General features: G+C 39.0%; 5 protein-coding genes across 6 annotated transcripts; 1 reads left to right on the top strand and 4 right to left on the bottom strand.

Moving 5' to 3' along the window:
* Positions 1-1,134: 1,134 nt before the first annotated feature.
* echs1 (enoyl CoA hydratase, short chain, 1, mitochondrial) lies at positions 1,135-3,428 on the bottom strand. Its single transcript, XM_079560050.1, has 8 exons — positions 3,251-3,428; positions 2,703-2,900; positions 2,499-2,626; positions 2,037-2,136; positions 1,856-1,960; positions 1,671-1,790; positions 1,516-1,583; positions 1,135-1,447 (listed from the first exon to the last, which is right to left on the bottom strand). Exons 1-8 carry the CDS (start codon positions 3,339-3,341, stop codon positions 1,382-1,384), a joined length of 876 nt encoding a protein of 291 aa, XP_079416176.1. The 5' UTR covers positions 3,342-3,428; the 3' UTR covers positions 1,135-1,381.
* sprn (shadow of prion protein) lies at positions 1,455-4,725 on the top strand. The gene is made up of 3 exons (XM_079560051.1): positions 1,455-1,461; positions 3,706-3,755; positions 4,221-4,725. Exon 3 carries the CDS (start codon positions 4,221-4,223, stop codon positions 4,680-4,682), a length of 462 nt encoding a protein of 153 aa, XP_079416177.1. The 5' UTR covers positions 1,455-1,461; positions 3,706-3,755; the 3' UTR covers positions 4,683-4,725.
* Positions 4,726-5,403: 678 nt separating this feature from the next.
* mtg1 (mitochondrial ribosome-associated GTPase 1) lies at positions 5,404-7,364 on the bottom strand. Its single transcript, XM_079560039.1, has 11 exons — positions 7,208-7,364; positions 7,077-7,140; positions 6,897-7,002; positions 6,730-6,816; positions 6,484-6,540; positions 6,325-6,415; positions 6,183-6,244; positions 6,006-6,102; positions 5,833-5,914; positions 5,650-5,762; positions 5,404-5,579 (listed from the first exon to the last, which is right to left on the bottom strand). Exons 1-11 carry the CDS (start codon positions 7,308-7,310, stop codon positions 5,482-5,484), a joined length of 960 nt encoding a protein of 319 aa, XP_079416165.1. The 5' UTR covers positions 7,311-7,364; the 3' UTR covers positions 5,404-5,481.
* A 1,009-nt stretch (positions 7,365-8,373) lies between these two features.
* Positions 8,374-15,056, bottom strand: LOC306965265 (peroxisomal N(1)-acetyl-spermine/spermidine oxidase-like). 2 transcript variants are annotated; one of them, XM_079559538.1, is made up of 10 exons: positions 14,880-15,056; positions 13,017-13,193; positions 11,903-12,030; positions 11,464-11,639; positions 10,785-10,963; positions 10,526-10,695; positions 10,357-10,442; positions 9,727-9,839; positions 9,492-9,640; positions 8,374-8,629 (listed from the first exon to the last, which is right to left on the bottom strand). In XM_079559538.1, the coding sequence occupies exons 1-10, from the start codon at positions 15,049-15,051 to the stop codon at positions 8,480-8,482; spliced, it is 1,500 nt and encodes a 499-aa protein (XP_079415664.1). In that variant the 5' UTR covers positions 15,052-15,056; the 3' UTR covers positions 8,374-8,479. The 2 variants fall into 2 exon arrangements, with proteins under 2 accessions (XP_079415664.1, XP_079415665.1); XM_079559539.1 differs by lacking the exon at positions 13,017-13,193.
* A 1,959-nt stretch (positions 15,057-17,015) lies between these two features.
* paox (polyamine oxidase) lies at positions 17,016-21,449 on the bottom strand. The gene is made up of 10 exons (XM_079559537.1): positions 21,165-21,449; positions 20,557-20,733; positions 20,023-20,150; positions 19,772-19,947; positions 19,087-19,265; positions 18,814-18,983; positions 18,639-18,724; positions 18,282-18,394; positions 18,053-18,201; positions 17,016-17,334 (listed from the first exon to the last, which is right to left on the bottom strand). The coding sequence occupies exons 1-10, from the start codon at positions 21,343-21,345 to the stop codon at positions 17,185-17,187; spliced, it is 1,509 nt and encodes a 502-aa protein (XP_079415663.1). The 5' UTR covers positions 21,346-21,449; the 3' UTR covers positions 17,016-17,184.
* Positions 21,450-21,505: the final 56 nt, after the last annotated feature.

Raw genomic sequence — 21,505 nt, 5'->3', positions numbered from 1 at the left:
TGCACTCAAAGGTAAAGCTAATGTGCTGCGCGCCAAAAATTAAACCTCAGGCCTGGGATTTAATAGACCAATCCTTTTTATTATTATTATTAGACTATTTTTTGTAATTAATTGATTAAAATACAGCCTATTTGCCGTTCACTATTGCAGATCATATGAATGACTGGATCTGTGTGTTTATTTTGGAAAAGTAAACTAGATTACTTTGATAGATCTAGAACGCGCGCGGTAGTGGAGATTGTCCACTGTTTCTGAATGCATATTTTCCTTTTTCTCATGAAGCCGCGCCGCTGAGCCGGAGAAAGGGCCCCGTTGGAGCCAGGCCTGTCTGCTGGACTGACAGTCCCATTCTGTCTCTGTGGGCTCACGCTGGTTCTCTTTATTTCGGCTTCTTTAAATGAGTTTATCACGCCATAAGGCTCCGCGCTGCCAAAATGTAACGTTTTGCCCCCTTTGTGTGTGCTGCGAGTCTACATTTATTATTTTGACCTTTCAGTAGCCTCAGAGTGGGACTCTCTTCGCTCTCTGAAGAAGACTTTTGTTCTTCCCTGCAGAGAGGGGAGACCATTTTTTCTCCCCTCCCTTTAAAGTCTGTTCCAGGGGGCAGACAAGAAAGCAAGATCTAAAGAAATATTGAAAGAAAATTAAAATCAATTAGGCCATGGCCTTGTGAAGTATGTGGCGCTGTCCTGTGAAGATCATAGGAAGAAAGGTGCCCCGAGATGACTGGAGATGCGGGACAAAGGCACACAGTAACCAAATTTGTTATGGGCTTTTCTTTGAAGTCAACTACTACAGTTTGGAAGGCCGATAGTTATTATTCAAGATTGGGCGCACTGCGTAGATAAAGACTTGGCATTGGCTTGAAAGTTTGCCTGGCTACTAAACTTTAAAAAAAATAAAAAATCTTGTAGGCCAAGGTTATATTTATTGACTTGATGAAAAAGTATCTATAGCCCTGCAGAATACGCAAAATACGTTCGCAAGAACATTAGGAACCCGGTTGTTAAAAAAAAACCGTTTAGAGAAAGTGTCCTGTGGAATAACATGGGAATAACGCGCACCGTCTGACACGGTGGTTAGTCCTTGAGCGACACCTAGCGGTTATAAACTATATTAAATATGTACGGTGGAAGGTGTATCGTTTTATTTCTGAAATATACACAAGCATTGCTTACAAAATCGAGTGGAAAGTGAAAATCAAAAGACAAATTCATTAGTTCTTTTATATAAAAGCAGCACTCATGGTAATAGTGTTTAACCCAGGGGCCGACAAGGCTTCAGAGTGATAACACCAAATCTTACAGTCTGTATTTTCAAAGGATCATAATCATAATCAGAACTCTTTACACTCTTGGCTGAATGTTACATAGATTTATATTTAATTATCCTGGAAACTGGCTTTTCTCTTCTCTACAAATGCTGTCATGCCCTCTTTGCGATCATCCTGAAAAACACAAAGTCAGTGTCACACAAGTGAATATTTCTCATAATCCTCAGTGCTGTGCATCTTACCGTAGCAAATGTTGCATGGAATAACCGCTTCTCTAAACGATTGCCTTCAGCCAAAGTCAGTTCAAAGGCTTCAAGGGCATAAAATAGTTTTTTAAGTATGAATCTTGTAATGTATTTCTTTCAAGGTATAGTTGGACCAAAAAGTAAACACAAACCTGCATTAACAGCCTCTTTCGCCATGGCAGACACCAGTTTGGAGTTTGATGCAATTTTCTCACCACATTTCACAGCTTCTGACACCAGCTGATCCACAGGGAACACTTTGCTAACCAAACCTAAGAAACACAAGTAATAAATTAGAACTTGTTCAAGTTTTTTGAAGCACCTTTTTGTCTTTTACCAGATTGCTTTGCTTCTTGAGCCCCAATTTTGTCTCCTGTTAGTACCATCTCCATAGCAAGTGACTTTCCAACTGCACGAGTCAATCGCTGTGTACCACCGGCACCTGCAAAGTTGCATATACGACCAATGACAGCAGTGATGCACATAATATAGCACAGGACCCTGAAGTTAATGTTTACCGGGTATTGTTCCCAACAGGATCTCTGGTTGGCCAAACTGTGCCTTCTCTCCCGCATAGATGATGTCACACATCATGGCCAGTTCACAACCACCACCCAACTACAAAACAAAAGTGTATGAAAAAACGGCTTACATCAGGGATCGCCAGCTAGTCGGTTTGAGAATTTATAAGCACAGGCACACAATTGCTTTCTAAAACTTAAAAAGGGACTGCAGAGTTTAAAAAGAATGTAGAATGAGCCCAGACCTATTCACCACAACTGCCTCCCTCTAAAGTCCTGCACTGTCACTCAAAAAGTTGTTACTTAATATAAGGTGGAGTTACACATATGACCTGAGGTGGCAGTAGTGAGTATAAAATGACATATACAACTTGCATCTTGTCCCTTTAAGTAGTTCTCTGCTGTTTTTGTTACAGAAAAGTAAAAGAAGTGGCAGAAAGTGGCAGGTGATGGACTTACAGCAAACCCATTGACTGCAGCAATAACTGGCTTCTTTACGGTAGACACTCTGTTCCAGTGAGCCAGGAAGTTCCCACCGTAGCACTCCTGAAATGTTCGGTTCTGCATCTCCTTAATGTCAGCTCCGGCTAAAACACATATAAAGATGTTACTTAACACAGCAGACGCTTACCTTTGTACTTCATTCAGAGTATAAAATCTTACCAGCAAAGGCTCTATCACTGCCTGTAATAACAATAGCTCCAACGCCACTATCCACTTCAAACCCGTCCAAAGCATGTCCCACCTCCCTCATCAGGCCGTCACAGAGGGCGTTCAGGGCTTTGGGTCTGTTCAGCTGGATGATGCCAACATTGTTGTTCTGGCCACGTTTTTCCACTAAAATATATTCATACTTTGCACCTGTGCATTAAAAGCAAAGAAATATATGAAAAACATTGGTATTTAAGCAGAATTCTTATTTCCTAATGGACAAAGGGCTAAGGTTATCAGAAACACAGATCATTTACTATTATCTAAGTGAAGGGTCAAGGTTTGTCAGTTTAGAGTCTTTCTTACATCTTGACAAGTTTGCAGTCCAGCTGTTTAAAATAACAATTGTATAGGAATAGTGTATTATTTAGTTGATGTAATGAAATAAAGTTGCAAGGCTGATGAGTAGTAAGTTGTCCCAGTGAGTGACGCACCTTGACTTTGTGGCAGGGGCCATGCTCACACTTCAACTCAAGGGTTATAGTAAACAACACACACACCTGAGCTGCAGAGGCGCGTGGCAGTCAGCGCAAACGGGGCAGTTCTGCACGGTCTGAGGAGCTGAGCCGCACTTCTGCAGATGAAAGCCATGACTGAAACAGGACACAGTTGCTCCAAGACCCCAAGACTCTTGTGCTCTTTTAGCTCTTCCTGTTGTTTTCTTCGTTGCTATTTCTCACCAGCAGCATAGTGACGTTTTTCATGCCCGCCACCTATAGGCTACAGGTGGAATAACACAAGTGATGTGAATAATGAACCATTTTGTAAAACTGCACGGATCATTAAAAATGTATTCTTTGCTTGGTCACATTTTGGACTTACATAAAGAAAGATCCCAAACATGTTGGGATAAATCGTGAACGGTATCTGATCTGAGGATGCGCCACGGTCACGCGGCGCGCTCTGGCGGACAACTGTGTGGACGCGCATTTGCGGTGGACCATCGAAAAACACATCTTCTGGAACAGCCATAAAAAGGAAAGAGACAACAGGCGTCGATTTGAGGTTAGTAGCCTTTGTTGCCTTTATGCTATAATAAACAAACAGTCAGTCAACTAAAACGACAGTGAACAGTAGCCGCGCATGAAGAGTGGGCTAATAATCCAACAATTAGGGCCTATTGGCTTTGCAATGACAATCAGGAATGAGGTTTAGTCGTGATATTATTAAGATACATGTAAGGTCAAATTGATCTACAATATACTTGTGGCTATAGAGTTGACAACGAATGAAAGTGATGAGAACGAGCTACAGACGGTACACACGCTCAATAATCTCGTACCTCCTTGATTGTAATGCTGTGGCCTATAGGTGGAGTATGCCAATGGTGATACCTGTATTTCATCTAACTGAATGGGTTCAATATATACTCAAGGAGTTCTGCTCGCGCTCAGCTTATTACTTGGCCTATTGAAAGATTTTGCATATTTATGTCATGTAAATGTGTGTTTACTATCCTCTATTTTGCAGATGTTGGGAAAGAACCAACTGGCTGCAACATGCTGGATCAGCCTCATCCTCTGTGCTTTCCTGTGCGATCCTGTGCTGTCCAAAGGAGGACGAGGAGGGTCCAGGGGGTCCTCACGAGGGTCTTCTCGTAGCTCTACCTCAGGTTCCCACAGGGCTGGGGGCCCCTTTGGTGGGACCCGCTCTCGCTTCAGAGCGGCTGGCCGTTCCTCCCCGGTGCGGGTGGCAGCAGCAGCGGCGGCAGGAGCAGCAGTGGCTTTATCAGCAGATAAATGGTATGCTTCTGCTTACCGTCGGAGCAACGCGGACAGCCCAGAGGATCTGGACTACTACAACAGGACAAACTACTTTGATGCACAAATGTCAGGCTCCTGTAAAAGTGGATACTCTCTTCCCCATCTGGTGTCTGTTGTAGTTACTGCTCTTCTCACTTTAAATGGCCTCTTCCTTGGAACTGCACTGTAGACTTTTTACAAGTTTTGAATATTTATACTTCTGTCTTTTCCCTGTGCTGACTTTATTTGGCCTCTTCCTTGGAACTGCACTGTAGACTTTTTACAAGTTTTGACTGTTTTGAACATTTATACTTCTGTCTTTTCCCTGTGCTGGAAAAACTGTTGAACAATCACAAATATGTGAACTGATCACTGTACTGTATCTGTCCAACTGCCAAATCTGCATTACCAGCACTATATGCAATGTGCCATGACTTTTAAACACCTTCTCATAAAAAGTGTGTCACAAAGGGGCCAAACTGAATTAAAATGTGCAAAAATAGAGAAATATCAATTAATTTATGTTGCCATATTTAAATAATTTCATATATATATAAATGTATATGGAATTATTTAATACTGTAATGCTTGTTTGTTGACGTTCATTCCTATATTTCATTTTGTTGAAATGCAGTACTACCGTTATTGTAAAAAAATATAAAAATACAACTAAATGCATTTTTGTTATAAAAAATAAATTACTATTTCCATTTTAAATAAAGGGTAACAAATTGTTCCCCAAAGTTAAACAGTGTATACACCATATCTTTGACGTTTTTATTCACTTCCCTGGAGCTTTTTTAACAACTGAGACACTCAGGAGCAACACTGTATTCATATTTGTTTGCATTTCTGTAAATACATGTACTTACTGCTTATTACTATTCTATGACATTGTCACAAAATTAAAGGCCATACCTCAATTAAATGCAGTTTAAGTTCTTTATTGACAGTCGTGTGCAACGATGCATCTGTTTCTGAGGTTTAGTTTAGTCCAGCATCACTTGTCCCAGTTCTCCTTTCCTAAAGGCTCGGATGAAATCATAAGCTGCAGCACTGTAGTTTGGGACTGTAACTGTAATGTTTCCTGTAAATGTAAAATCAAGATATTAGAACTCCATTTCTAACATATTATGATCAGTTTGATTTATTCTTACCTATTCCAGTAATGGCTTTAACTCTTTGGGTCTTTCGTAGTTTTACTGCAATACGCTTCAGGACGTGTTGGATGTCATCACTAGGCTCTTGAAGGTCATACCTCTCAACATAACTGGACATGAAAATAGTAAAGCTGTGCTGAAAACTCCTGCAGATATGATCTAATCCAAAGAAAAACAAACCTGAACTTTTCTAGACGGTTCAGAGAATAGAGCAAGTAATCAGAAATGACCTCCTCTCCAACTAAATGGTCCAGTATAGTGCCTGAGCAGAAGCATAAAAAAATATTAATTAAACTTTGGTCTATTATTGTGTGATTCAGTCTCAGGAAAATATGCCAAAAAGCATCACTTGCCACATAAAGCCAACTTCATTCCTGTTTCAACATCATTTATCTTTGGAGGCAAGACCCCTGGAGTGTCCAGCAAATGCATTATGGGCCGTTCACAAACCTGCAAACACATAGTCCACTTTAATTTAAAAATCCTTTTAATTTGATAAATTTACACTTTTTTAAGCAAATATGTCAAACCTGTATTTTGGTCAGGACTGCTCTAGTAATGCCCGGCTCTCCTCCAACTCGAGATGCTCGACCTGATGAGGGGCGGAAATTAAAGACAATTATATATAAACTAAGAAATCTAATTGTTTTGTATGTTATATATTGTTAATACCTTTTTTTAAATATGTTCTTCTTAATGAATTAATAAGAGATGACTTCCCCACATTGGGAACTCCAATAACCATTAAACAGTAGTCCAGATTCTACATTGACAAAATAATGTTGCATATTAATACATCAATACACATATGAAAACATTGAAGAAATTTACCTCATCTCTGTTGAAACGTGGACTGTTTTCAAGAATTTCCATCACTTTTGGGACTAACTACAGAAAACGCATACAAATTAGAGTTATTATGTTAAAAAAGGAAAATATTTACACACAATAATCACATTCAAGTCTATTTCAGATCATTCTTAGTCTTGATTCGATCTTGCCTGAGGTCTGTTGGAGCGTTGAAGGTTTTATGAGGTGGTACGTGGTTAGGGAGAAGAACTGACCAAATATGATTACCTTTTTAACATTTTCATCTCTTTGTTTTCGACTGTCTGTGAAAAGAACATGTGGGACTCCATTCCTGTTGAGGTGTTTCATGACTCTCTGAAGACATAAATTGCCTTTTCATTGGGAAAACAACAGATATTACACGTGATCATAAATATAGTTCATGAAGATCAGACCTGTTTCTGGGGCATATCAGCTAGATCCATCTTGTTCAAAACGAGGAGGTGTGGTCTGGCATCCAAAGTCTCTTGAAATACGTGATTTCGTCCAGAAAAGGGAATTTGCTCATAGTTAAAGAAATCAGAAATTACAATTGTCTCGGGTAAAACAAAACAAACAGAAAGGTCAAGGATATTCTGGCATCGTGGATTTCTATAACGCAGTCCACATTCTTTAGGTTGGCTCTCATCTGCTTCAACCCTAAAACAAAACGCAATCTTATTATGGAATTGGCACACTTTTAAGTTATTTAATGAGTTCGTTTAACCTTTTGCCATGTGTCCTGGGAACCAATGTGCCACGTCCCGTCCGCCAAAGTCAAACACGCTCCTGAAATTGTGCACATTACGAAGTGCTTGATATATTTTCATTGTCCCGTTCAAAAATGTCAAAAAGTAGCCAATGCTGTTTATGCATTAAATCATGTGTGTTACACTGTTTACATGTCCGACTGGAAATCACTGTCACGCTCGAATGTTCCGGGAATAGTTCATTTCCGCCATCTAGCGTTAAAAGTGGATATTACAGATACATGTTACAATTCATCTGGATCATTTTTCTTTCGCATTAGTGCGTTAATATGACTCCGGGCGCATTGCTGTAGTAGTACATCTAAATTAAGAGTTCATTTTTAGCTTTTAGTTATTTTCATGCCCAGATCTATTTTGGTGCCAGAACAATGTCACTCATTCTTGATCAAACCCATACAACTTTATTGTTACTGTTACTTCCTTATTAAAACTAACAAAATAGTGGTAGACAAAGTCTGATTGATACCATCGAATAATTAGATATGATACACCTGGACAGTTTTGTTATCTTTGATAGTTTGTATCTACATATAACAAACATTAGATTTGTGCCGTGTCAAAAATAAGCAAAAACATCATAAGTATTTAAATTGTGGTAAGTAAAATCCTTTAGTGTTACAGGTTTTTATGCTTATGGAAATTTTTTTTTTTTTTAGATGGACAACAGTTGCAAGTTCATCAGTTGCATTATCATTATATTTCAGTGAAGCAGCAATTTTAATGAAGAAATGTTGGGCAGAAAAGTTATTTTTATTTGAATTTTTCAGCTGCTGACAGGAAGTGACATAGATAAAGGTAAAGCTCCATAGCAGTTTGACTCATTTCCCGTAGGTTGGCACGGCAACAATTAAAAAAAAATGCAATCTTTAGCAAAATCTGAAATATAATTGTGTTAACTATGTTTTAGCAAAAAATGTGTCTAATGTGTCACATGCACTTTAAAAATAAATTGCACAAATGCTTTTTTTAAGCATATACTTTTTGATTTATTGAAACAATACACCAGAATGATCGTACAACAGCATTTACATTGATGAAAAAAAAATACAAACTTTATCCAATTTCCAAAGAACAAAAAATAATTTAACTACTATTTAACCCATAACTTCAAGTCTTAGTCAAACATATTAATTGGTTTCTTAAAAGGTGCTGTATAAAAATTCCAATAGAAATGTGCAGTCCAGTGCAAATGATCAGTCAGAATTTAAAAATAGATAGATATTATTTATTTATTTGTTAAAGTTTTGCCGATTGGACGGAGCGGTGGAGTAATGAGAGATGAGTCTGTCTGCTTCTCTCCATCCCGAGAGCAGAGCCCCATGGACCGTGGAGTAAAAACAGGGATGAGTGGCCTCTCCAGCAAACAGCACTTGCAATGGCTGGAAGGCACCACAAACAAATTACTTTTTGTATGGTATTATATGGTAAAGCAATATAAAAAATGTAATGTTATATAATGCAGTGTGTAGGATTGTTATGATCCAAATTAAAAGACCAAAACATATTTAATAGAGGACAACTTATTTTTCTATTTTTTTGTAGTGGCTGGAAGACATAAGAAACAAGTTTTTTTCTATGCCATTTTACAATAAAATAAAATAAAATGTGATGGTTGAATGCTGTGACAAAAATGGATTTTATATAAAAATTCTCAAACCTATGTTAGACTTGTTCAAAAAACACATAAAAGCTACAATGTTAAAGAAGTATGAAGTAGTTGGACATGACTAATGTGGGATATTTGATTTGAACAAACATGAATACGATGGTTTGTTTCTTTTTGACCATTTGTAAACATTCATGAATACGAAGGTTCTGTATTTTATATATTGTAAATAACTGAATGTAGAATACAAAAACATCTGTAAATACTGTAAATATATATATAAGACTGTAAATATATGTATGTAGACATATATACATACCGTTTTCCAAAGGACATTGGTGTGAAGTGTAAAGTGTGAAGTAACAAAAGGGGCAGATATTATAAGACTTGTTCTTCTCCTCTACTCCGTTTCATTCATACTGTGTTGGCTTGTGTGTTGGTTTTATTGTGATTGTATGACATCACTTTTGAATGAAATAAATAAATAAAATGAAAGAATGAAATGAAATGATTTGCATTGTCATGTAAAGGCTTGTCCTGTGTGTATTACATGAGTTAAAAAAAAAAAGTTTTCCCCTGTCTGTTTATGAACATCCACCTTGTATTGTGCCATATCAATAGATTTGACATTTTACCTGTGATCCTGTGTTCGGGAGGGGTTCCCCCAGATTGTTGAGGTCCTGCGATGAACTGCCTATTCCTGGAAAACTGTACGATCCACAAGTCCACGGATCATGAAACCACTGGGAGCGCAGAACCCGCTTTGGTGTGAGGATGGGGTTACCTGAATATTGTTTTACTGTTTACTATCTGAATAGGCTGATGATACTCTTGTGATGAAGTATTTAGTTCTGTAGTCTCTGGACTCACCTGTGAACTGTCGTATAAGGTGTGTTACACTTTGTGCCACCTCTTGCTCAGAAAGAGTCTCCATATACTCAGATTCATGGCCAGCAATCCAGCCACAAAGCACAGGACCATATCTGTGGGCAAATGATCAAATAAATACAAAATGACACTTGCACTATATTATGCTTGTTGTTGGTGTCATGTCTATGTGTAGTAAGTATTTTCTTCTTTATGTTATCTCGCTTAATCTTTATTGTTCTTTTACCTTTGTAGGACAACGGATGAAAAGTAGGAATTGTGCTAATTGCGGGATATTAACATTGATGCTCACTGCTCACATGTTGATTAAAGGGACTATACAGAGTTTAAAAAAAGGTTTTCCTCCCCCTACATGTTCCAACAATGTCCTAAGGTGTAGAATGAGCCCAGACCTGTTCACTACAACTGCCTCTAAAATCCTGCACTGTCCCTCAAAAAGTTGTTAATTCGGTCCGAAGTCAAGCACGAGCTTAATATAGAAGCTGCAGTTACACGTATGACCTGAGGTGGCAGTAGTGAGTATAAAATGGCTAAATAAAACTTGCATCTAGCCCCTTTAATATGCATTGTCCTAATACAAATCAATAAATAAAGAAGTATTTCTTTTATTACCGTTCGGTGGGCTTCAGTACATTGAAACCATATAACTTCTTTATCCAAGAACTCTGTATATCTGGCATCTGATCCACCATGGCATCCTAAAGATCACATAGCAAAGGTCGAATGCCTTTACCACTATAGTATAATAATAATTACACAGAGTTTTGTGGAGAAAACTAACCTCATCTTCCCACAAGAAATAGATGACCTCACAGTCAGCATCCCACCACGGTGAGTCGAACTCTACATATATTTTATTATTTGTGCCAAAACCGTGTCTCTGTATGGACTGTAGTTTGTGGAGAGGAAGAGGAGGGCTAAACATTAATGAATGATGCTTCTTTAAGTATCCTTTGAGAAAACAATCACAAGTTATAGTAGTTACTGTAGAACTATGTATGAATAAACACTATGTTTTCAATGTTACAGTGGAGACCTACCCAGAGATACTGTGACAATAACATGGTCTGCAGTCATGCTTGTTCCATCTTCACACTCTACTTTTACAGGGCTCTGTGACTCTGTGTTGTTCCACTCAATGCAGCGCACGGGACAGTTGTAGGTCACTGTGTCAGGAGGAACCTCCAATAGCAAGTTCTTTATCAAACCTTCATAACCTCTGCAAAAATGAAGTGAAGTACCATAAATTAAACTGCTATAAAAATGACGCTACATTTACGTGTATTTCAAGTTAAATCCACAAACCTTCATAACCTCTGCAAAAATTGAATCAAATGTAACAAAACCATACACTAAACATCTTTAGAAATGGAAAAACATTTAGCTTTATTTTTTATATTTTTAGACTTTTGTGTTACAGGGAAACTTCTGCATTTGACTCATCCTTCAACCAACACTGAATCATGGCAAACTTTCAGGAGCAACTGGGGGCCCAACTCTGGACCTTAAAAGGACTATACAGAGTTTAAAAATGTTTAAATTAAGTATTTTCCTCCCCCTACATGCTCCAACAATGTCCTAAGGTGTAGAATGAGCCCAGACCGGTTCACCACAGCTGCTGGAATAATTATTTGTACAATTTTGAATTTAACAACTGAAATTAATTTACATCTAAATAGAAGTAAGAATAACTTAATGAGAAAAATTCATGTTACCAACTTTGGAAATGTACAGTCGAGTCCTGGGAGGTCCTTGTACATGTTAAATCCACTCAGGCCAACAGCATCCATACTGTGGGCCCCATTGCAGCAGCACTCCACCTTCAGCGTGTTACTGGCCACAGAAAACGCCAATGATCTGGTCACTTCGTCCGCGTCTTTCCACTTCTCTGTAAACTGTGCACCACAATGAAAAACAATTGATGATGAATGATGTTTGCTATATTTCTCGACAAATTGTTATGGAGTTGGTTTAAATAATCTAAAAAAGCTGATATTGTTGTCCCTCTGTCTCTTTGGACCCTGAGTCTGTAATAAAGAACTGATTTGAACAGACTCAGGGAGGTTTTGAGCTTTTGCAGCAGATAAACATTGCAAGAAATGTTCAGAAAGAAAGGTCCCCACACACTAGTTGAGAACCACTGGCGTAAACAACGTACCTTTGAACGAACAAATTCCCCGACACTGGGAAAAGTCACCCTGTCACCTTGATAGTCAGACGTTTCATCAAAGATATCAAGACATGTCGTCTGAAGAGATTGAGCAACCTCTGTGTTCAGCTTGCGGCCTTGAAGAACAGTAGAAGTACATTAATCATGATGTACATACACTTTTGCAAAATACCATACCCCTTGGGAAAATTTAGCATTAAATAGAATTCAAATGTCATGTTAGTGATATTTATACGCTATGTGGCTCAGCGGCAGAGTAGCATGGTGGTTGTCTACTTCAGTGGTTCCCAACCTAGGGGGCGGATATTGCAGGAGGTCCCTGGATTTTATTTGAGCAAATTAAACAGTAAAAATACTGTCCACAAATAGAATACAAAAACAATCCACAAAGATGATCGAAAAATTGCAGAAAACACTCATTTTCTGTTTATTTGGATCAGGTAAATGCTTATTAGCTCGTATTTTTATGTTTTAAAGGAATAGGCCACCGTTTTTACATACTGAGATATACTCTTACCTCACTTTAGTCGTGTTAATATATCCCCGTCTGGTCTTTGTCCGTGCGCTCTGCCAGGCAAACGGAGCACATACGCAGCCTCTCCCACATGTCACATAGCTCCAAAAAAGCTCACGATAGAAGCTACCAAGCTCTTCCACGTGTTCCCTATTTAAATAAAGTTACGTGAAGTGTTTTCATGCGAAGTATATTTACACAGAAATGTAGCATGTCGATTTTATAAGTAAATAAAAAGGGGGACTATATTGTGAGGCGTAATGATACGAGGAGCAAAACGTCCGCGCAGTAACTCCTAAAGACTTCCCCCGCTCACTTCCGTCAATAACCTTTAGGAGAGGTAAGAGCATATCTCAGTATGTAAAAACGGTGGCCTATTCCTTTAATGCATTTGTTGGGGCCATGGTTTTGACTCCGGCACGATCGGGGAGCTTCAAAGAAAAGGTTGAGAACAATTTGAGCATAAATTCTGTTTGGCCTTTATTTCTACCCTACACGCTCAATTCCCTGTCTCATGGTAGAGAGTGAGGACATCTTTTGTTTATGTGGTTACAGTGATTTTTGTTAGTCTTCAGTGTAAATATTTACCTGAGCTGGTGAAAAAGTTGGGAACCCACGGAGGATACTCCCTCACATCCATGGCCTGGTTTTTGGGTGTGAGCGCCTCCGTCTCCAGCAGGCCATACTGACGAGCCAGACAAAACACCGGGTTTTCCTCACAGGGACCATGGATCCAGTTCGCCCCGATCTCCACAATGTTATTACCTGCAAGAATATACTATAAGAGAGCGGTGGATTACAGTATATTGATCAATAGACTTCAAAATGGGACTATCTGGATCTGTTCTCCAGTGGTTCTCTTCCAATATTCACAAGAGAACTTTTAACTTTGCTGTACAATGTATGAACAATGTACAGTCAGATGTGACCAATTTGTCCTGCAGAGTTCCACAAGGGTCAGTCTTGGGTCCCATGTTGTCTGTACATTTTGCCACTTGGTCAAATTATCGGTTGTTTCAAGATGTATCGTATCACTTCCATGCCGACAATGTCAAGTTGTACTGTTCTTTTAATGATGCTGAGTTCCATCATTTGTCATTGTTGTCAGAGTGTGTGTCCTCCACCAAAGACTGGCTGGCCACTAACTACTTGCAGATAAATTCAAACAAAACCTTGACTCTCTTGGCTCCTCTGTCAAATCCAGCCTCAGAAACCTGGGGGTTGTGTTTGACCAGGCCATGTCTTTGGAGACAGCTCGTCCGAAATTGCTTTAATCACCTTCGGAACATCTCTAAAATTGGCAAAATGTTGTCAAAAAAAAGGACCTGGAAATGATAATTCATGCTTTCATATCAACAAGACGAGACAAGACTAGACTATTGCCACTCTTTCTTTATCTGTCTGAATAAATCTGCTCTGAACAAACTGAAAATTGTTCAAAATTCTGCTGCTAGACTTTTAACAGACGCCCCTTGAAGGTCTCATATCACTCCAGTCTAATTGGCTCCCTGTAAAAGTCAGGATTGATTTTAAGATTTTAGTGCTGACTTCCAGAGCCTTAAATGGTCAGAATCTGCTTGTCGTCCCCAAGACTCTTCTAAGACCCGAGGGGACCTGCCTTTTCAGCCTGTTGCCCCCAGACTATGGAACTCCCTGACCCTGTCTGACTCTGCAGAGACAGATGCAGAAAATATAATGTTTCTGTTATATTTTCTACGTTTCCTTTTCTTATGTATTTTTCTATTGGACATGTTTGTATGAGTCGGTGAGCAAAAGATGAATTTCTACCTCGAAAGATATAAAAATCTAATCTATTCTATTCTACATTCTTTGCTTATAACTCGATTTATAACACTTTGTGACTGTGGTACCTGCAATTCACCTTAAATGTACCTAGTTTTCCCTTAGGCTGACAGGATCATTGGACTTAAGAGGGAGTGAATATTCCATTACTGTCAGGCAAGCAATACTGTACAGCAGGGGTGTCCAAACTTTTTTCATGGGGGGCCGCATACTGAAGCGTACACAGGGTGAAGGGCCATAGATCGGTGGCAAAACCTTTGACTAGCAGAGGTTTAAATTGCGCCCCACACCTTTATTTATGCTCAAAACCTTCATGCCAGCTCTGTCTCACAGTAAAAGGTTAGTTGTTTGGTTAGAATTGTGTAGAATTATTACATTTCAAATAAAAAGGACTATCTCTGATGATGTGTCCCGATTCAGCAAGAAGGCAGAGGGCCACCAAAAATTGGTCTGAGGGCCGCATTTGGCCCCCGGGCCGCACTTTGGACACCCCTGCTGTACAGCCATCATGTCCTTTTCGTTTTATGTTCAACATTTGCATACTTCAAATAATTCAAATCAAGTGAATGAAAATCTGTCTGTATAAAAATTCAAAACAAATTTTCCCTGCCTTAGTTTGGCTTTGTTATAGTGTAATAATAAGCTTACCCAGTTTACCAGTTTTGATCCTTCCTCCACTTCTCCCTGACGCTTCAAGGATACGGACCTTTTTGAAACCGGATTTCATGAGCTTCACAGCCGCTGAGATCCCCGCGATTCCGCTTCCTACTATTACTATTTTCTTGTCTTTTTGAGCGTCATCTGGATTCACGGAGCCCATGTTTTACCTTTTGCAAACTCCTCTGCTTTGACTTCGCTTAAGCTCTGTTTTCTCGTAAACAGCCACAGTGAGACCTTTGAGGGAGTTTTCGAAGAGTGAAGGAAAAACAAACTTTGTGCGTAAATCTCTTCCAAAACTACAAAGAAACACAGCTTTCCGGTTATCCTTTCAAAATACTACTATGCCACTACTAACTTTGGGAATACATTTTATTAATATTTGAATATTCGCCCATGAGAAGGCAAATAAAAATACAAGGATTTACCAGTCAAATTATTTTCAAAGTCAGATGCAGTTTTCTCTTTTGATGGGGTGGTGGTGGGGAGTGAGGAACATTTTTCTAAAGAACTTTTACACCCAAAATTTGGAGGTAGTATGTTTACGAGTATACAGACAGAAAAGGAAATAGTATTTTCTTGTGCTTTCCAGAGATATTCTGGGATAGTTTTTCCAGACTGTAGGATTAGTCTTTCCATTGAATAGGTACATGGGGTCAAGGGTAAGGAGGACTCTACAACTGATAACACATTTTTATTTAAGGTAATATTATTTGTGTGCAACATCAAAGGCCATCCTTGTTTGAAATGAATAGAAAATTCTTATTGTTTTCATCGTCAATCTTCAAAAACAGGACAACTACGACTTACAGCCCTGGAATCGACCTCACTCCATTACAGGGTCTGAATACTTGCCACTTAAAGGCACACTGCGTAACATTTTGGACAATACTGTTGCCATCAGGACAAAACATGCTCCTAATGACCAGCTCAACACAGAAAAGTTTTTTCTGCTGTGGTAATCAAATAATGGATTTAATGAGGACCTAACCTCAAACTCTGCTGACTTTAGTCACATCGTCATGGAGACGAGTGATGTCAGGAGCCGCTCACAGCAAAAGCACATGTTTGTTTATACATTTATGCAGTATTTAAATCTTATTAAAATGTATCTATCATAAAATAAATGCTTGTATTTCAATTTTATTTATTGGGTAAAATTCCATGCGCTGTGGCTTAAATAAAATGTTATTTATTGAACACTTTTTAAATGTACAATACATTGATGCATCGTTTGCTCAATGTGATGTGGGTATCAGATTAAAGAGTCTAGAATCACGTGACATTATTTAAAGCTTTCCAAGTTATTTACATATATCAGACAATGAAATCAACATATAAATTATATACAACAAAACATATAATATATATATAACAAAATATATACATTATATATCACAATCTTAAATCATAAAATTGGTTCCGTAAATAATAATAATCACACAATACAGCATTCAAACTGTGTAAACATTATTAATTTCCAAAAATATTTCTCTCTGCATTTCATTGACTTCGATCAGAAATCTCAACAAGGGGCATTCACTAACCCACCCGCCTTCACACCCTTTTTAATGCACCACATAAGAACAGACAAAAAGACAAACAATGGGAAAACAAAAAACAAAAAGATAGGGTAAGCCTCATGCTTATTTTAATGCACTCTACACCAATCTAGGTACAAAACATGGGAAAGGGGACAAAAACTAGGGCTGGGGTTGAAGGCTCCGTGTGGCGGATTGACCCTGACCTGGTTTTGCACCTGGGGGCTGGGGTGGATGTTGGGGGGCGGCCCGGGCCCTCCAGGTGAGGGGGGGCGGGGGAGGAGGATGGACGAACGGGTTGGGGGTGTGGGAGGTTGGGGGGGGGGGGGGGGGGGGGGGGGGGGGTCTCGGAGTGTCAATGTAATGACGACGTATGATCACACATGATTATATCCCTTTCATTTAGTTCTGTTTTACTTATCCATCCAATCACGTAATCCTTCCTCCCCATGTGTATCCCATTTGTCTCTTCTGTTGTGTCCTGTGTCCTTCTCACTTGTGTAATTGTGCACTTTGTATCTTATATACTCATCACTTAATAATAAAAAAAAAAAAAAAAAATAAGAAAAAAAAAAAAAAGTGTCACAAGATTTCTTCAGGACTTTAAAAAAACATTTAAAATTAAGGCCTTCAACTTCAAGTCTTCATCAGTCTGTCCAAAGGTGCTATTTTTAAGACATTATAAAATACTGGTCCAGTGTAAATGGTCAAAGTTTTATCAAGTTGCACATATCTTTAACTATGACTTGTTTTGGTTAAAGTTTTGATTTGAGGTGATTGGATGGAGCGGTGGAGTAGAGAGAGATGAGTCTGTCCGCCTCTCTCCATCCCGACAGCAGAGCCCCATGGACCGTGGAGAAGAAACAAGGATGAGTGGCCTCTCCAGCAAACAGCACTTGCAATGGCTGGAAGACAGAAGAAACTAAAGATCAAACACCAGAGGCAACAGTTTGTTAAGCTTGATTATGAAAAACATGGCAACACTTTATTTTACACTGCCCTTGATACATTGTACATAACTAAATTGAGTACAATGTAATGGGCTTTGCAACAATGTGTAATAACTTGTACCTGGGTTAGATTCACAATGGAATAATATGTATTTGTAGTTTGTAGGTACATAACGTAATAAGACATAATTCTAACTCTAACTCTACCCTAACCTTAAAGGGACTAGATGCAAGTTTGCCATTTTATGCTCACTACTGCCACCTCAGGTCATATGTGTAACTGCAGCTTCTATATTAAGCTCGTGCATGACGGCACTTCAGACCCGAATGAACAACTTTTTGAGTGACAGTGCAGGATTTTAGAGGCAGTTGTGGTGAACAGATCTGAGCTCATTCTACACATTAGGACATTGCTGGAACGTGTAGGGGGAAGAAAATACATATTTTTTAAACTCTGTATAGTCCCTTTAAGCCCTAACCCTAAGGGTCTCGTATCCTATTACATTATGTACTTACAATGTACTAATACAAGTTATTCCATTGTGTACGTACTACATAGGTACAAGTTATTACAGATTGTTACAGAGCACAGTACATTGTACTACAGTTAGTTAGGTCATCAGTCTATAAATGCACAGTGCTTAACGTAGTAAAGGGTCAATTGATATTTTACCTGTGATCCTGTGTTCGGGAGGGGTTCCCCCAGATTGTTGAGGTCCTGCGATGAACAGCCTATTCCTGGAAAACTGTACGATCCACAAGTCCACGGATCATGAAACCACTGGGAGCGCAGAACCCGCTTTGGTGTGAGGATGGGGTTACCTGAATGAAACATTTTGTGCATTATTCACTTGGTGGTGCTAAGCGTTCATGAACAGTAGTTCTGTAGTCTCTGGACTCACCTGTGAACCTTCTTATAAGATGTGTTACACTTTGTGCCACCTCTTGCTCAGAAAGAGTCTCCATATACTCAGATTCATGGCCAGCAATCCAGCCACAAAGAACATGGCCATATCTGTAGACAAATAATTAATCAGACTACAATCAGTTTTGTTTTTTTGCAGCCATAAATCAAAACAAATGTTGCAGTGTTGGGGCTAATTTTGTGATACAAAGTAGTGGTAAGTATTCCCCTACCACTAAAAACATGCTTAACATACTGGTCAGGTTGGCTCACAGTTACTAACCCACCACCTAATCTATGCAATACCGGTGTACACTTGTATAATGACAATTAAAGCACTTAGTTCATATGTTACCTTTCAGTGGGTTTCAGTACAGTGAAGCCAAACAACTTCTTTATCCATGAGCTCGGTATGTCGGGCATCTGATCCACCATGGCATCCTGAAAGATTTAAACCATTTATTAGTATGTGTGCCAAATAATAATAGTTTTGAAGGTTGCTCATTTTGTTGTTTTTGGAGAAAACTAACCTCATCTTCCCACAAGAAATAGATGACCTCACAGTCAGCATCCCACCACGGTGAGTCGAACTCTACATATATTTTATTGTTTGTGCCAAAACCGTGTCTCTGTATGGACTGTAGTTTGTGGAGAGGAAGAGGAGGGCTAAACATTGATGAATGATGCTTCTTTAAGTATCCTTTGAGAAAACAATCACAAGTTAGGGATTGGAGCAATAGTTACTGTAGAACTAAGTATGAATAAACTCTATGAATGTTTTCAATGTTACCGTGGAGACCTACCCAGAGATACTGTGACAATAACATGGTCTGCAGTCATGCTTGTTCCATCTTCACACTCTACTTTAACAGGGCTCTGTGACTCTGTGTTGTTCCACTCAATGCAGCGCACGGGACGGTTGTAGGTCACTGTGTCAGGAGGAACCTCCAATAGCAAGTTCTTTATCAAACCTTCATAACCTCTGCAAAAATGAAGAGAAGTACCATAAATTAAACTGCTATAAAAATGACGCTACATTTACGTGTATTTCAAGTTAAATCCACAAAACAATTCTACTAGTTACTATTACTACTACTAGTAGTAGTAGTAGTTTACTAGTGTAATAATATTATCTTGTGTATGTGTTGTATAGACTTTATAAAATTGTTGCACTTTATGATTTGCAACTTGCACTTTGTATTTGTTTATTGCACTTGTAGTTGTAGATTGCCTGTGATATGTAATTCCTAATTTTGTTATGTAATTTTATTTGTGTAGGACGACATAGTGCTAAATGTGGTGCAGCCATCTTTTCAATGTAACAGCACACTGTCCTTTCAATAAGCTAAACTAAATACAATCAATAAATGTTGTGTACACAGCATATATTTATTTTATCTATAATTACTAAATGATTCAAATACATTTCTGTGCCAAAAAATGAAAAGAATGTGCACACTCATAAATTCAACTACTGAAAGTACTAACTTTGGAAAGGTACAGTCAAGTCCTGGAAGGGTCTTGTACAAGCTCAGTCCACTCAGGCCGACGGCATCCATACTGTGGGTCCCATTGACGCAGCACTCCACCTTCAACATGTTACTGACCACAGAAAACCCCAGTGATCTGGTAGCTTTGTCTGCATCTTTCCACTTCTCCATGGCCTGTGCACCAAAGGACGAACAATCACATCAGCTAATGTGGTATAAGTAATAATGGACAATGTAGAGGAAAAGTACCTTTGACCGAACAAATTCCCCAACACTGGGAAAAGGCTCTGCTTTATCCTGATAATCAGCAGTTTCATCAAGAATTTCAAGACAGGTCATTTGAAAAGGAAAAGCAACTTCTGAGTTCACCTTGCGGCCTTAAAGCATAAAGAGAGGACATTAAACATGAACTTCTTTTTAAAGATACACAACACCCCTTTCTTATATTTTGTGATATGTGTGTGATGATGTGCCCTTGATTTAAGCTCCACTGAGAAAGGAATGGACCTTATTCTACATTTCTTAGCATTTGGGAAACTGGAGCAGTGCAAACTCCATATCCACCCCAAAAACCCAAATGAAGGTGGCTTTGCGGTAAAGCAGCAGATACAGTATGTAGGCCACCTAACTCATCCTGGATTCCTGGTTACAAATGTAGTTAAGCTGATTTCTCCCTCCTTTTCAATGCTCTGTCTCATAACGGCCTGAAAATGGCCATGGATATCTTTTGTGGGTGGCATTCTTTGGCTTTCAAAATAGGGCAGGTTCGTTCTAGATGTTAACCTGAGCTGGTAAAGAAGTTGGGAACCCATGGTGGATGACCCGCCACATCCATCGCCTGGTTTTCTGGTGTGAGTGCCTCTGGGTCCAGCAGGCCATACTGACGAGCCAGACAAAACACGGGGTTTTCTTCACTTGGGCCATGGATCCAGTTGGCCCCTATCTCCACGATGTTATTGCCTGCAAAGACATAACAGAGCTTAGTTAATGATTCATCTCAATTGCCTTCAAGGCTATATCACTTTTATTATTACTGTGGTACAAGCAGTTCATACAATATTCCCATAATAAATTAAACCTTGCTTGGATATAGGGCAGAGATCATTATAGGCAACATCGGGTCACTCTTCTAGTCCCTATCAGTCCCTACCACCCTGTCCCCTCAGTCATAATTATACTAAATTTGCCCTCAAGGCAGTTTTTGTTCATACAAGGTTATATTTTGTATGAAGCTTAAGCATGAGCACAAAATGGTCAACAAAATAGCATTACTATATGATATAGGTTTGTTTAATTTCATTGTTGCCCTGCATGGACAGGCGAGAAGACTTGTAGTAAGCAACATATGGAAAAACACATCCTTTTATGACTGTGTACTAAACTCTGCTTACCTATTTTACCAGTTTTGATCCTTCCTCCACTTCTCCCTGTCGCTTCAAGGACATGGACATTATTGAAACCTGCTACATTGAGCTTCAGAGCCGCTGAGATCCCTGCGATGCCACTTCCTACGATCAGTATTTTAGCGTCCCGTTGTATTTTACCCGGGTTCACGGAGCCCATTATTAACATACAAAAGACAGACTTGACTTGAGTCAGAAGGTCTAGTTTAACTAGTTTAGTTACAGTTGGTTCATCGAGTGAGTCCTGATCAATATAATATGTCTATGGTCCTGATCATCAATGTTCCCGAGTCTCTTTAAAAGGGACTATAGTGAGAGCGGAAGCACTA

This window comes from Gobius niger, assembly GCF_951799975.1.
Source record: "Gobius niger genome assembly, chromosome: 7".
NCBI lineage: Eukaryota > Metazoa > Chordata > Actinopteri > Gobiiformes > Gobiidae > Gobius > Gobius niger.
This window is presented reverse-complemented; position numbering and strand designations above follow the sequence as displayed.